The sequence below is a fragment of the Protopterus annectens genome, chromosome 17.part0, assembly GCF_019279795.1.
Source record: "Protopterus annectens isolate FY-2018-M chromosome 17.part0, PAN1.0, whole genome shotgun sequence".
Lineage (NCBI taxonomy): Eukaryota > Metazoa > Chordata > Ceratodontiformes > Protopteridae > Protopterus > Protopterus annectens.
Window position 1 is genome coordinate 33430344 of NC_056751.1, and position 14450 is coordinate 33444793.

At 37.2% G+C, this 14450-nt stretch overlaps 1 protein-coding gene across 1 annotated transcript; it reads right to left on the reverse strand.

Moving 5' to 3' along the window:
- Positions 1-4186: 4186 nt before the first annotated feature.
- On the reverse strand, positions 4187-11453 carry NKX6-1 (NK6 homeobox 1). The gene is made up of 3 exons (XM_044058968.1): positions 10280-11453; positions 9042-9214; positions 4187-5469 (listed from the first exon to the last, which is right to left on the reverse strand). Exons 1-3 carry the CDS (start codon positions 10863-10865, stop codon positions 5224-5226), a joined length of 1005 nt encoding a protein of 334 aa, XP_043914903.1. The 5' UTR covers positions 10866-11453; the 3' UTR covers positions 4187-5223.
- Positions 11454-14450: the final 2997 nt, after the last annotated feature.

A 14450-nucleotide genomic window follows, 5' to 3' on the forward strand; every position in this document is an offset into this window, starting at 1 on the left:
ATGCATGTCAAAAGCTGTGTTTTATCCAATAATGGGTCTGATAAGACATTACTAATGGGGAGCTGATACTTCTTTGGATCTAGTGGCGATGTCTTTGGAAAGTAGAAGGGTCAGATAAAAAGCTATCTGAACTGCTGTGGAACATGATGGTCAAATAATAAGGAATTATCAACAGGAGTACCCAGGTCCCTTACAACAGTGGCTTCGTCCAGATTGCTCCTGCTAAAACATTGACAGATATGAGGGCATTTGATAGCCTTAACAGGACCTTCATCGTCTTAGAGAACAATCTTCAACACATGAGCGATTGAAGAAGAAAACAAAAAAATGAAATGTGAAATACTCTTACTTTGGAGACATCCTGATTGTCTCAGAAATTACAGAGGCTTCCCAAAATGAAGCAACCGATAAAAGGGAGAAAATTCTGAACACAAATGAAAGCAGATTGCATCGCTTTCTGCAGAATATTAGCCGTTGTCTTAGGAATTAAACGTAGTTTTCAACTAACCCCGAGTTAAGTCCCTCATCTTACACCAAATATTACACACAAAATTAGTAAGATTGGCACATCACTTAAGCTTACAGTCATAACTGAGGTAAAAATTCCCGATTAATTTTTAAAAAATGAAAAATGCATGTCAGCGCAAATCATTTTACTCCACTAACTTTCGAAGTGAATTAAAACAATATATAACACTGTCTCTGAACTCTGTGTACCTCGATACGTTTCTTCCCTCTAAATCCTGACATAAAAGTTTAAGAGCTATAGAGTAATAAGATTAAATAAATAAATCTACTCAAACCGCCTCCTGATCCAGATTTGGGGGGGGGGGGGGGTGTTTAATGAAGCTAGTATTATTCTACATCCCTGACAGTATCCAATCCAACAACAATACCGCCGCCGAGCTTCCTGAAACCCGTGGTGATAAACAATGCGTGAAGAGCGTCGTTACCATGTAGATTTCCCATGATACATATTGAGTGAAGATACAGAACAGTAAGCCCAACATTCTGACTTAGGAACGGCATGGGACTGGTGGTGGCTAACATACATCTCAATCTCTTAGTACAAGAAATCTGGACAAAGCCTAAAATAACTGTTCTTATAAACCTAGAAAGTTGCTAGTGTACCCAGATATGTGCTAGCATGCATTTTTCTGAAGAATATGGAGACTGAGACTAAAATGTATGTCTTTATTTAGTGACATCTGTCTACAGTGATTTGCCAGAAAAAAAAACAGAAAGTTTATGATGAACGGGTCAAAAATAGGAGATAAAAATCTGGACATTTGAGGTATGCTGGCTTACTCAATAAGTACTTAGTGCGTGTAGGAAAACTTAACTGGTAGCTCTTAACTGTCCCTGACTTTCCTGACGTACCTAATTTTGACTGAAATTTTAGCTGTGTCCCTCTTAATCCTTCCTAAACTGGTGACCTTTGAATAAAGGGTGGTAAATTCTACTTAAGAAATAGTGATAGTAGACTTTTTACCTCAGAAAATATATGCTAATTTTCATTATCTTATTGTGTCAGTGTCCCAGGTAAATAGCACAAAAACTTTAAAACTGCACAGATTGCCCCTAATTATTTTTGTATTTGTCCTTGATGCTGTTGAAAGTTTTCCCTAATCGTTTGAGAGCTATGCTGGAGGGGGGATACTTTCATTACATTACCTTACATCTGCCCTAATGAAATTCACATAACTGTTAGATCATGATTCGCAGATGCTCCTTATCTGAGTCCAAGTAGTTTCTTTGATCAAGGGAACTTTGTATTCTTTTGTTAAAGTATCATTTGCTTTGCTTTTCCGGGAATGTTATATTATAGCTCTCAATCTCGTACTTCCAGAATCCGGGCCAAAACCCAAAATAATCATGGACAAAAGTTCCAGATGCGAGCACTTCTTTAGAAATATCGTTGCTTTTACGTTGTAACTTTTTTATGTATTGTATGAAGTTAAAGAAGTATGAAACTGTAATGATAATGTCACTATTTATGAACTGTATAGAAAATAGTATGAAACTATGATGATTGCCACTATTTATTAACTGTAATACATCTTTTCTGAAAAAGAAAGTTTTAAGAGGCGCTGAGAAAAATGTTGAGCCGGAAGCAGGGACATCCCAGAAAATTAAGGTCACCTAAGAAGTATGGGGTCATCGGAAGGTTTGGTCAATACTAGTCACAAATAATGAGAAAGGAAGATAACGGTTTTCAATCCAATAAACGGTGTCGTTAAAATAAGCATAGATGTGCAGGAGCTGTATTTTGCAATTCGAGTCGCCATTGTTTACCTTGGGGTTTTATGAAAAAAGTAACCATCGATGAATGGCCGACGCACAGTAGTTTCTGTTATTGTTTTGTAGGGCGCGTACGTGGGTGTGTGCGCGCGGGAGCGTGGCGGTGAGGTGGAGGGATCATTCTGGCCAGCACGCCTAACTTTAGTGCAGTACTCACCCAGTTGCTAAAAATAGTCGCTGGCTAACGGTGTCTTTGGTACTTCCCCAAGCTCCATTACAACAAAGCGATGTGGTATGGTAATACTGACCAGGTAACACACACATACACGCACACACACCGTTTAGAGTGGTCTAAAATAACGTGACAGTAAGAAACAACGCTGTTTATTATATGAGTGGTGCACAAAAATAGTCATTGTTTAAAACTATATCTGCAAGACTGCAAGCAACACGAAGGTTTGCATTTTTTCGTACTAGATGGCTTTTACGTGTATAAATGATGCAAAAATCCAACTCGTACTTTAGCCCTGATAAATGCTGAAAATGACTGTCTCGGATACACTGGCAAAACCAAATCGAAGTAAAACATCATTAAGCACTCTTAGGATTTCAAATAATCATATTCAACATTCCTCAGCTTAAAATCAATATCCGTGTCTTGGAAGAATAAGTCATTAATTTGATATTTGATGTGTGTGTGTATGTGTGTGTGTGTGTGTGTGTGTGTGTGTGTGTATGTGTTTTCCAAACTAGTTCATGCCGGCAAACTGCTTTTTCATGCTAAAATGCTACACCACAGACTTAATACAGATTGCCATAGGTGTGCAATTAGTAAAGTATTTCTTAACATTTCTGTATGTGTTTTCAGAAAAATACGGAGTTAGTTCTGTGTAACACTAGTGAAAATCAAAGACTTCTGTTTTGTCATCCTCAAGAGTTATCCCTTAATTGAGGTACAATCAAATGCATTATAGTCTGACAAGTATGAAAACAATGAACTCCGTTGCACAGTCTAATTAAACATGCTGCTTGTGTCATTAATCTGCTTATTAAATGAAGACTTGTAATTTACTTGCGCTAACTGCAAATTCGTAAAATCTATGTTTTATGAAGAACTACTCTCGCCCCAGCTGCGGTGAAATTAGTTTTTGGTTGTATAACCACTACTGACAAATTCTATTTAAGCACTGGGAGAGTAAAACAGGACATTTTCTGTGCGTTCTTCTGCAACAAGTGAAAACAACAATAAAGAAAGCTATTTCACTGATGTATTATCCACTGGCACAGAAGGCGTTTTTACACTTGAATTTGCTGTCGATCTTCTGACCCAAAGCGGGTTGAAGGTATCCGCTTTGCTTTCTCTTTTGTAGTTTGCAAATCAGCATAAATATGCATTTCTATAATTTATAAAACTGCTTCAAAATATTTCATAGCTGTGGCCCATTTAAAATTGTAGCCCTATAAAACTGGGCGGAAAACCTGAGTCTTACAAAAATTGGTTAAAAGGAACATGGTACCAGCAGTTGCATTAAATGAATATAATTTCTCTGATCATTTAAGAAGATGTTATTATTCTCATGGAAAATAATAGCGGGAACTGAATAAGAGTTTATATTTTCAAAAATGGTAAGGCTAAAAATCTATCATTACCAGGCAAGATCAGTGAATGTAAAATACAATTGTGATATTTAGTTAATAAACAATAGTAAGAAAGATGAAACTATATATACACCATATTTTCTGCACTGTACACAAACACAATAGTAAATAAAAAGAAATAATGGCTGCATATTTCCTGCCTCGCTTTAGTGAAATATATGCATCAATTGTAAATAGCCCAGCAGATATTTTCTTCTGCTTGTGTGTGTACTTATCTGAATCACTTATCAAAAAAGGCGTGTTTTTTTTCAGTTATTTAATTGTTTTATCTTTTTCATTTTGTTGATTTTATAACAGAAAGTGCATACATCCAACATGTCTTGCAAATTAAGAACCTGCAAGAATGTTACAAACAGAACCATTTCATATAAATTAATAAACATAAAAATACTAAGTATCGATATTTTCATAAAACAGTAAAACATTTACAATTTCTAGTAGCATTTTAAAAGTCAGGAAATACAGGCGACTGGGAAGGGAGTGCAGTTCTAAACTGCAGTTAAAGTAACCCTCTCTGCTATAATCAGAATGCCTTTGGCATGCTAACGTGAACAGGGGAAATAAACAAAGCATGTGGAGGTATACATGTTGCAAAAAGCGACACAGATGCAGTTGTTTACATATTCCATTAAACGGAGTTGTCTGTGCAACACACCGGTTTGTTTTCTCAATGCCAAGTGTTCAAAAGGGTCGTGTACTTTCCAACATTTTTATAGAAAGGGTAGAAAACGGAGGAAAATCCCTTTGGGGAATTTAAATAAAAATGCATACTATTGTTTGATCATTACAGTAAAATAAAACAAGACTAAACTATTGTTTGGCTTTAACGCTATGCTACTAGAACCGGTAAAGAAATAATTGCCAAAAACACAGAAGATTCCTTCCCAGTAGCACAGAACATTATTGGACATATACGTACGGTGATTTTAAGGTTGAGTCTGTGTAACTCGCAATATATTTACAAACATCCCGGCAAGATGCCTCTGTCCAACTGATTGCTGTGGCGGCCAAAGACTAAACTGTCCTCTTGAGAACATAACTGAAAGGTGACCACCGCAGTGCATGAGTTTCGGTGCGCTACCACAGCTCTCCTTTGTTTTTTTAAGGAGTGGGTACAGGACTTGTATCTGCATTCCTTGAAAGACGGAGCTTCTTGGTTTTATAAAAATATACAGATATACGGACACCTCTTAGAATCGCCCCTTTCTTACTAGTGCACAGCGTAAAGACCTATATGGGGCGAGAGAAAACTTGTAATACACAAGATAACAATACATGTGTATACATTTAAGAGCGTCTCTTGCAGCCGGCAAGTCTTTAGTTTTATGAGCTTTCAGGTTCCGACGTGTGTAGGTGCAAACTGCTGCTGGGCTTGTGTTTTTTCAACAACTGTGTGATCTTCTCGTCGTCAGAATTGGGGTCCAGAGGTTTGTTATAGTCGTCGTCCTCTTCCTCGTTCTCCGAGGCCCCCTTTAGCCGTTCTGTCTCAGAGTCTTGTTTTTTCTTAGCTGAAGCCATTTCAGCTGCGTGTTTTTTGCGCCATTTGGTTCGTCGGTTCTGGAACCAGACCTAGACGATGGGAAAGAGAACCCGAATTTAAATTATAAAATGCAGTGGCCCTTCCAAAACAAAGTATTATTTAAGTTCAGGACTATAGCTAGCCTGTGGTTATATAATGACATTGATATACTGCACGCACTCATAAGGGAACAGACACCATTCCGTTTTATTCCATATGTACTTTCGTTCATTTTTATGAAGAAAATATCTGCATATGTCTGTATTATATGTATCACAGCTGTGCAGTGTTACTCCCAACCCTTCTCCGCCATCCACGAAATTAGAAGATTAGACGTATCCTCTGTCGCCAGCTGAGACATCTTGCAACAATATTTTAATGTATTTAGCACCCTCAAAATTATACACTGTTACACTAACTGGGATGAAATTCTCAAGTATCCACTACTGAAAAACAGCATAAAAGTCTCTAGTGCGCACATATAGAGCAGAACAAAAGCATTTCGTGCATTACACACACACAGGGAGGAATTTTAAAATCAAATTTCTGACAATACATTTGACTACGCAAAATGGATATGCTGTTATTTGTTTTAATTAACAAAGTCAAGTAAATACAGAAAACACTTCTTATCAGGAGCGGTTTCAAGCATAACCATAGAATGCGTTTGTTTTTGCCTCAGAATGTTTCCCTATTCCTCATGAAATGTCTTTGTTGAGACAACTACTGCAGGTTAAATTACTAAAGAATATAAGGGAAAAAAAGGAAACACGAGGGGGAAAGAAAATAAAAAATGTGAACATTTTATGCGGACACACCAGTTGCACAAGATTAGTGTTTTGCCAACATTCGAGACTTCCATTAGATCCTTGTAAAAGTGACAATATTCGACATTCAGTGAACGCTTTAGAAAATTCGTGCCATTACATGCACAAATCCTCTTAATATGTTAAACCTGTGACTTTGGAGCCTTTAGTCCTTGATTAATTTCTATTTGACCAGGTTATTGAAAGGTAGTGGCAGCTTTAGTTATATGCTAGGAGATATATATATATATATATATATATATATATATATATATATATATATATATATATATATATAAATAAATTATAGTTTTCAAACATATCAAGCATTTTTGCAATGATGTATCTGATCAATGAACATGCAGAAGCCGAACTTTGTCAGCATGCACGTTGTACTCTTTCCTAAATCAATACAGGAAGAAGTCTGGATGCTCATGTTTTTCATCATTACGACATAATGACTCTGCTTGACATCACAAGTAGATGGGGCGCCAGTTCAGAAGGTATTTTAAGGTGCGGCACTGGTGTCGGAATTAATGAGGTCCCGGTGTTCCTGATTTAATTGGTGTACAAAGTGTGGCCTCACAAACCCCATCGACTGCATTATGTCGTGGTTAAAAATACAACAGCATCAAAAGAAAATTTAGTCCTATTATTAACTGTAGGCTAAACTCAACAGTGGCATAATTTCATCATAAATCTATCAGCATTAAGAATATATTATGGTTTAGCTTTCATTTTGTACTCGTCATAAAGGAGCCTTCACACAATGATAGAAATCCCTTGCAATGTGTTTTGCACTGGGACAAAGTTTGATGTCGAACAGTCGAAGCTGTACATTTGGTGTACAGATATATACTTAAACATTATATACGTGCTATACACTACGTACGCATAATAATCCGACATGGTATCATCTTTATTTCTAGTGTAGGTGCAGAATTAAAACTCTTCTACTGGTATGGTATTTCGGAGTTCCGGTTTGGCAACCTTGCTACTAGATTAACTCTTGACTGTTTAGTTTAAGCAATAGTTTCTGTTTAGTTTGAACGGGTGATGGAGTGCACTATAGCTCAATATACTCCCAACACGAATGTTTTAGCTTAACAAGACTCTTGGTTCATTTAATAGTAAATTGTTTCCCTGTAGATCTACTACATACCTCTCAACTATACAGATTTTCACAGAATGTACAGATTTCTGCCTCATATTTTTGGTCTGTTTTTCATAAATTTATACTTTTCTAGCAAATTAGTGACAAATCGTTAAAAATTAAAGTTAGAAAATAATGACAGACATTTGATTTTCAGACTTTATAACCTTTCAGAAAATTCATGCTAGTGTAAAACATGTTCTATCAACTTACTAAGTTTATAAGAGCAATATTTAAAAATTGTCCCTATTTTTGGTCCTTTGTCCCATTTTTATTTATGGGTTTGTCCAGATTTCTTGTTCTAAGGGGCTGAGAGGTATAGACCTACAGCAGAAACAGTAAGTAGTAATAACTGTAATGTGGAAATAAGACATGATGTTTAGGTAAAAATCGGGTACAGGGAAAGTGATTATATAGATTTTATAAACATAGTAAAAGCACTTAAAATTAATCTCCAATCAAAAGCGCTAAATTTATCAAAGCATAAATTCGATCTAGGACATTTTACATGCAGTGGAAATGAAGGCGTTAACACGTTATACATCGTGTTTGTGTTTTTATTATAGAAGTAATTAAATAAGTAAACAGATAACAATTACAATATAGCAGTAACCATTTTCGAATATTTCCTCGGTGAAGACACTTAATATACACCCCGACACACCCCCACCCACATATACATCTGATTGGCACTAGGGGTTGAGAATAACTGTAAACTCAAATAAACCCCATATATTTGTCTTTCATCAGTCCTGAGCTCAGTATGAGCCAGGTAAATTATGTTGGATTGCTGTTTGCTCTCCTAGTTAGTAAACAAAGCAGAATCAAGTGTTAATAGAAATAAAGACCACGTCAATAAAATACAAAATACCAAATTCAAACGTCAAAACCCTGTTTGAATTATATTGTTGTAACATAAAACTACAAGCAATGTTAACGTCTTTAATTGCATAACTTCATACACATGACATACAGCCCGAAAGACATCACATTCGTTAATTTCAAGTATTTTACGTTGCAATTACCTTTAGTAAATGCCGTTGCACCGTCTATGCACCTACAGAGTTAACGATTTTCTGCTCCCCTACTAGTATTCTTGATTTTAGTCAGTGACTGCTCAACTCTTCAGTCAAATGCCTTTAATTCACTTTACCTTCATTATAATGGGTGGTGGCAGATTTCGTACACACAAGTCCTCATATATATATATATATATATATATATATATATATATATATATATATGTGTGTGTGTGTGTGTGTGTGTGTGTGTGTGTGTGTGTGTGTCTGTGTGTTTCCCACAATAAAAACGGGCATCTCGTTAATACAGAAAATACAGCATTTAACAAGTTAGTAGGAAAATAGATACACAACAGTCTGGGTCCCTAGTTTATTAGAAACAAGCCCTACGGTAAACTACAATTCTGCTTTTGCACTATCTGCCTAGTTCCTTCTTTCTGGGTTAACGTACCGGGCAGACAATTGTATTTTCAAATATTTCGCAGTGGCTTGTTTTGCCTCGCTTTAATACTGCTTATAATGAGGCGAGATTGGTCAAACAAAATACAGTGTCTCTCCTTAACAACTCTTAACGTGCAAGCTCTGCTTATGATCCATACAACAAAAAGAAATATAATTCCTCACTTTTCTTTAAATAATCTTACCTTGACTTGACTTTCTGTCATCCCCAGTGAATATGCTAACCGCGCTCTCTCTGGACCTGCCAAGTATTTTGTTTGTTCAAAAGTCTTTTCAAGGGCAAAAATCTGTTGGCCAGAAAATGTGGGTCTAGTGTGCTTTCTCTTGCCATCTTTGTCCAATAACACAGATCCTTGATCTGAAAAAGATAATAACAAACATGTTTAACAATTATTTTAAGTGTACTATTGTGCAAATAGTTTCCAGGAGCAGATCAGTTCAGTTTATAAAATACTACAACTAAGCTTTTTCCTCAGAGTTTGCGATTGCGTATGCATATATAAGATATATAGGCAAACATAGCATAAACATACATGGAAAGAAAGATTGATTATACATCATATTATTAGCATGTAACAGATTATTTGCTGTTATCAAGTTAAATGCAATCTTTCCCTTTTATACTTTTTTACAAATTTCAGGCATGAGTAAGCAGATAAGCAAAAAGGTAACGTCTATCAGAGCATTACATTATAACTAATCTAACGGCTTCAGCGTATAGTTACAAAATCCCAAAGCCTCAGATATGCCCAAACAACATACTATCAGCACAAATGTTATTTATTGCAGTTATCTAAGATATTATAACGCAGAAACAGAACTTTCAAATACAGTGTTTTCAACAGGTGTTAATAACTAGAACTTTGAAGAAGAAGAATGAAGGTGCAATAAAAATAAGTTACTATAACTAGTTATGCGGACCCGTGCAAGTATGATATTCACTTGGTACATAATTTATGTAAAGATTGCATTCTGTCGTTTACTCTATATAATGCCATGTAACTGTTGTGTTTTCTATGGGCTGAGACTGAAACGGGACCAGTGGGATCAGTGCTCTACCCCCGGTTAACAAATTCAAAATAAATAAATAAAATAAAATGTCAGATATACATACTGTTGTCAACTTCACACCAAGTACAATAATGCAGAATGACTTAGGAAACTATGAAGAAAGACTTGTGGTGTTTTTTTTTTTATTTATTTTGCGAACACACTCGCAGGGCTCATGCTTTCCTTGTCATCTTTTTTTTTTTTTTTTTGAAGTAGTGAGGGGTGCCAGGTCATTCCTATTAAATTAGATCCTTACCATAAACGACTTTTGTCCGTGTTCAAATAAGAATAACAATCAAGCAATTTATTCATGCCCATTGAAATTTGAGAGCACCCAAGTTATTAAAAGTCGTACAGGTACTGAGCTACTTACGTGGTGTACAGGTCAGTCGTGTATCTCTCCATGGAGGACTCTGCATCACCCCAGGCCAAAATATAGGTGTTCGACCAGGAAGCTCGGCGAGCGGTTTTGGATAGCGTGCTGCCGCCACAGCGGCTGCTGCTGCTGCCGCTGCACTGGGGCTGAAGTAAAGGCCAGCAGCAGTCGGTGGGGGTGGAGGGGGGCTGAGGCTTCCAAATCGGGGTAGCCCTGACAGCAGAGCAGCAGTGGCGGCTGCCGCTGCTGATGAGACTGACGAGGCTGATGTACCAGTGCAAGCTGTTAGAGAGGGGCGATTAAGGATGTCCTGGATGCCGTGAGGTGTTCCGGCTACTCCTAAGAGCTGCTGAGCGGAGCTGAGTGATGACACGATGCTAGAAGAGGCCTTGAGTGTAGAAGACCCTGCTGCCGCTGGGGAAGGCGCAGCAGAAGCGGGTGAGGCAGCAGGCGACGGGTAGGCGGTGCTGTAAAGGGGGCTCTTCATCTCTGTCATGCTGTGCAGCGCAGCCAGAGGTGGGCTCCCCAACAGAAAGGCACTAGGCGGCCGCCCGCCATCCATCTGCCCCGTTACAGCCAGCATACCCACCGCCCACTGGGGCAACCCTGGCCCACAATACAGCCCAGCTGCCCTTTAGCGCCACTCGCAGCGTTACTCCGTGATTGAGCTGTAAACTTGGGCTCAGTACCCAACCCACCCTTCAGACTGCCAGGAATGGTTTCAAGCTGGAATTGTTTCGTCAGAATCCCTGGTAGACTGTAACGAGTTCACCCTCTCTGCACTGCTATACCCTGCAGTCCGCTGCTCTTCTTCACAACTCCCCACTTGTTTTGAGAGTTGTAACAGAATTTGTTACCAAATATAAGCCTTGCATAAATAAAAGGACAGCAATAGTAGCGAACGTTTTCGTTGGGGTGAAACAAGTTTCAGAAGGATGTCCTTTAGCAAGGAAATAACTTTCATGTAAATAAGAAATTCCAGTTCCTGAGAGAGATAACACAGGAGACTTGGCCTCCAGTTGGACAGTTGATGGCTGATTCACTCTGCAGTCAGTTATTTAGTACTCCAGTTGGTTTCATAAACTAGCGGCGATATAATTGTTAGCACAAAATGTGACAAAGACTGTCTTACTTCTTGCCGATGAACCTCTCAAAGGTAATAAAACATTTCCATCACTTTACGCCTGCTTTAGCTTCAAGATCAAACTTCAGGACCTGCCTGTCAGTCAAAGAGGGCGGAGTTCTTTTCTCTTATAGGTTGCACTACCTCTGACGTCTCAGGATGTGCGGCCAACTGCTGCCGGGCGGCCATTTCCCCCAGGCTGAGTTCATATATTTGCATATTGAGGGACCCAGGCTTATTAAGGGGTGGGTAAATATCTGTACTCTGGGACTAAAATGAAACTAGTCAATTTGTGTTAAAAGCAGGCGGAACAGCTGCTCCGGGTTTCATTCAAATGCAAGACTCTTTGTCTTTTGATGACGGTTTAAGTATTCTGTAAAAGAAAATGGGTAGAAAAGGAACGCGTATAGTTGCTTTGAAAAGATTAATTAAGTGCAAGGTAGTGGATGGAGACGCGTATAAAATTAACTTTTTTTGCCCATCAAATAAACATAAACAGTGAATATACGAGAAACGACTTTTTTTTCGAAATAGTTATTGCATTCTTATTAGTCTTCCCTAGACTTAAAATAAACGTTTAAGGCGCTGCTATGCTTTTTAAGCACTATTTGTATACTAGTATTTTGTACCACCGTGATGTTGAGGGTTGCTAGCAAATTTAACGTTTCTGCTAGCCCGTATTCAGGTTACTAAATACAGTTAATTTTTAATACTAACTAGTTTAGTTATACAGTTTAAAGCTCATGAAAAGCAATAAATGTAAAGCGCAGGGTGGAGTATGTCCAACTTCCACCATTTGATCGTTGCTGTAACTCTTATTTATTATACCAGTTCGATAAGTGATTGTTCTGCGTGGATTAGCTCTGAATATAAATATACATACAACTACTAATGATTGATGCCTTCTAGTTTTTGTGTTCTGAGCAGTGTATGAAAATACTGTCTTCAGCAACTGCACATCAGCGTCCATATCCAATACAAAGGGTTCCGCGTTACCCCTTTAAATGCATATATTATGTATAGCGTAACAAAGTAATTATTTAAACTGCCACTTACTTCCATTAACGTTGGCATTTAATTTCAAAGTCTTATAGTCCTTATGAAAATCAGTCTGCTATGCAGTATCTCACTGCAAGAATGCTTTTGTCTATCTGCGTGTGTGTGTGTGTGTGTGTGTGTGTGTACGTGTACATACGAACACACACACACACACGCCACTCGATTATAGAAATATATTTTCTGACCTGGCTAAACGTGCCCAGTGAGTGCGGCATGAGAAGGTCACAGCTCACATTCCACACAACATTTTCATTTCACTAGCTTTTTTACCTAAACTGTACATATCAGAAAGTCTTGTATACGTGAATTAGTAATATTATTTGCATTTTACTTTAAATAAGTCACATCAAAATTGTGGAATAACTTAATTTTCCAAAGTGTTGTGTTAATGTTGTTGGTTATTTGTGTGTCCTACGATTACAAAAAAGTTAGACGCTTAATAGTTAAACATACAATAATATATGTGCACACACACACACGCACACACTGACACCAACATTCTAAAGGGAATACAGAGTAAAACCTGAACAACCCACCTGTACATGTATGTAGGAGCATTCAGCAGTAAACCAGTCAGAACAATTGTATTACTTTTACAACAATTTAAAACGATAATAGTCTGAATAGTTAACTCCATTTTCAAAAAAGAAAAGCTACACATGCACGGACTTTTAAATTATATAGCTAATCAGTGTACAAGGGGCTTACTGATATTTCGGAGTTTGTTAATGGAGAGTTCTTTGTATTTTACAAATTAAAACAGGGCATACTTCTCAACTGTCTAGATTTTTTACTTATATTTTTAGTCTATTCCTCATAAAAATTGTGTCTTTCTGGCAAATGCTTGAAGACTGAAGCCATTGAATAATGACATGCATTTGAGTTTCAAACTCATATCCTTCAGAAAACTGCATACTAATATACATCCTGTTATTCTAGCAATTTTCTAAGTTTATAAAATCAATATTTAAAATATGTCCCTATATTTTACCTTAGTCACTTCATTATTTTAGTTTTTTTTTCCAGATTTCTTGAATTAAGATATTGAGAGGTATGAAAAAGAACATAAATGAAATAATTTAAGAACACATTGGGGCTTTACTATTAAGAAAGATGGCACTGAATCGCTACGATTCATGAAATTAGAGAAACAGTTGTTTTAATATTCATTTGTTAATTTTATGTATATTTTATTCAAAATTACGTAGAATTAAAATAACTTAAAACGCACAGTGTGTCCCAAGGTGTACATGGATACATGTAACCAGTTAATAATGATGTATGTTACAATATCAGCTTTCAAAAAGTAGGTTACAAAGGGCACTTTACTGCCCCATAACAGCTGCTGCTCTTCCACTGAAGCAGTTGATATGCATACATTTATTCCAATATTCAGGACTGCAAAGCACATTTATTCTTCAAACTGAAAGTTATTCTAATTAGTAACCGTATCGCTTAGTTAAAAAATCTTAAGGTAAAGACGCCTTACATGGAGTGTAAAGACCTCTTCTGACTGAATAAAATATAAATAAGCTTCTGCCTAGTGGGTTATTAGGGCGACAAAAGAAAGACGACGAACCAAAAAGGAATGTACACCAAAAAAAGCAAACAAACATAAAGAAAGAAACACGAAAGCAAGAAAGTCAGTCTATCGTAATGGCCTGTCACTAACCTGATGCCCGTTAGCCCAGCAAAAATGCATTTTTGAACAAATAACTGAAATGAAGTACTAGTAATTAAAACCACAAATTAAAAGCAACACATGAATAACTAAAATATAAAAATGAGTATCAATTTTCAAACCTTAAGTAGCTATACCATACACTAAATGGCATGGCACTGACAATTTTCAACCCTGCCATATTTGTGTGGCAAGCCGCTTGTAATGAGTAAATATGTATGTGAACAAACGACACCCCAAGCCATCGCAGGCAAACCTGAGATAGGCAACTCTATCGCTACGTTAGCATGCATACTGACTAGTGC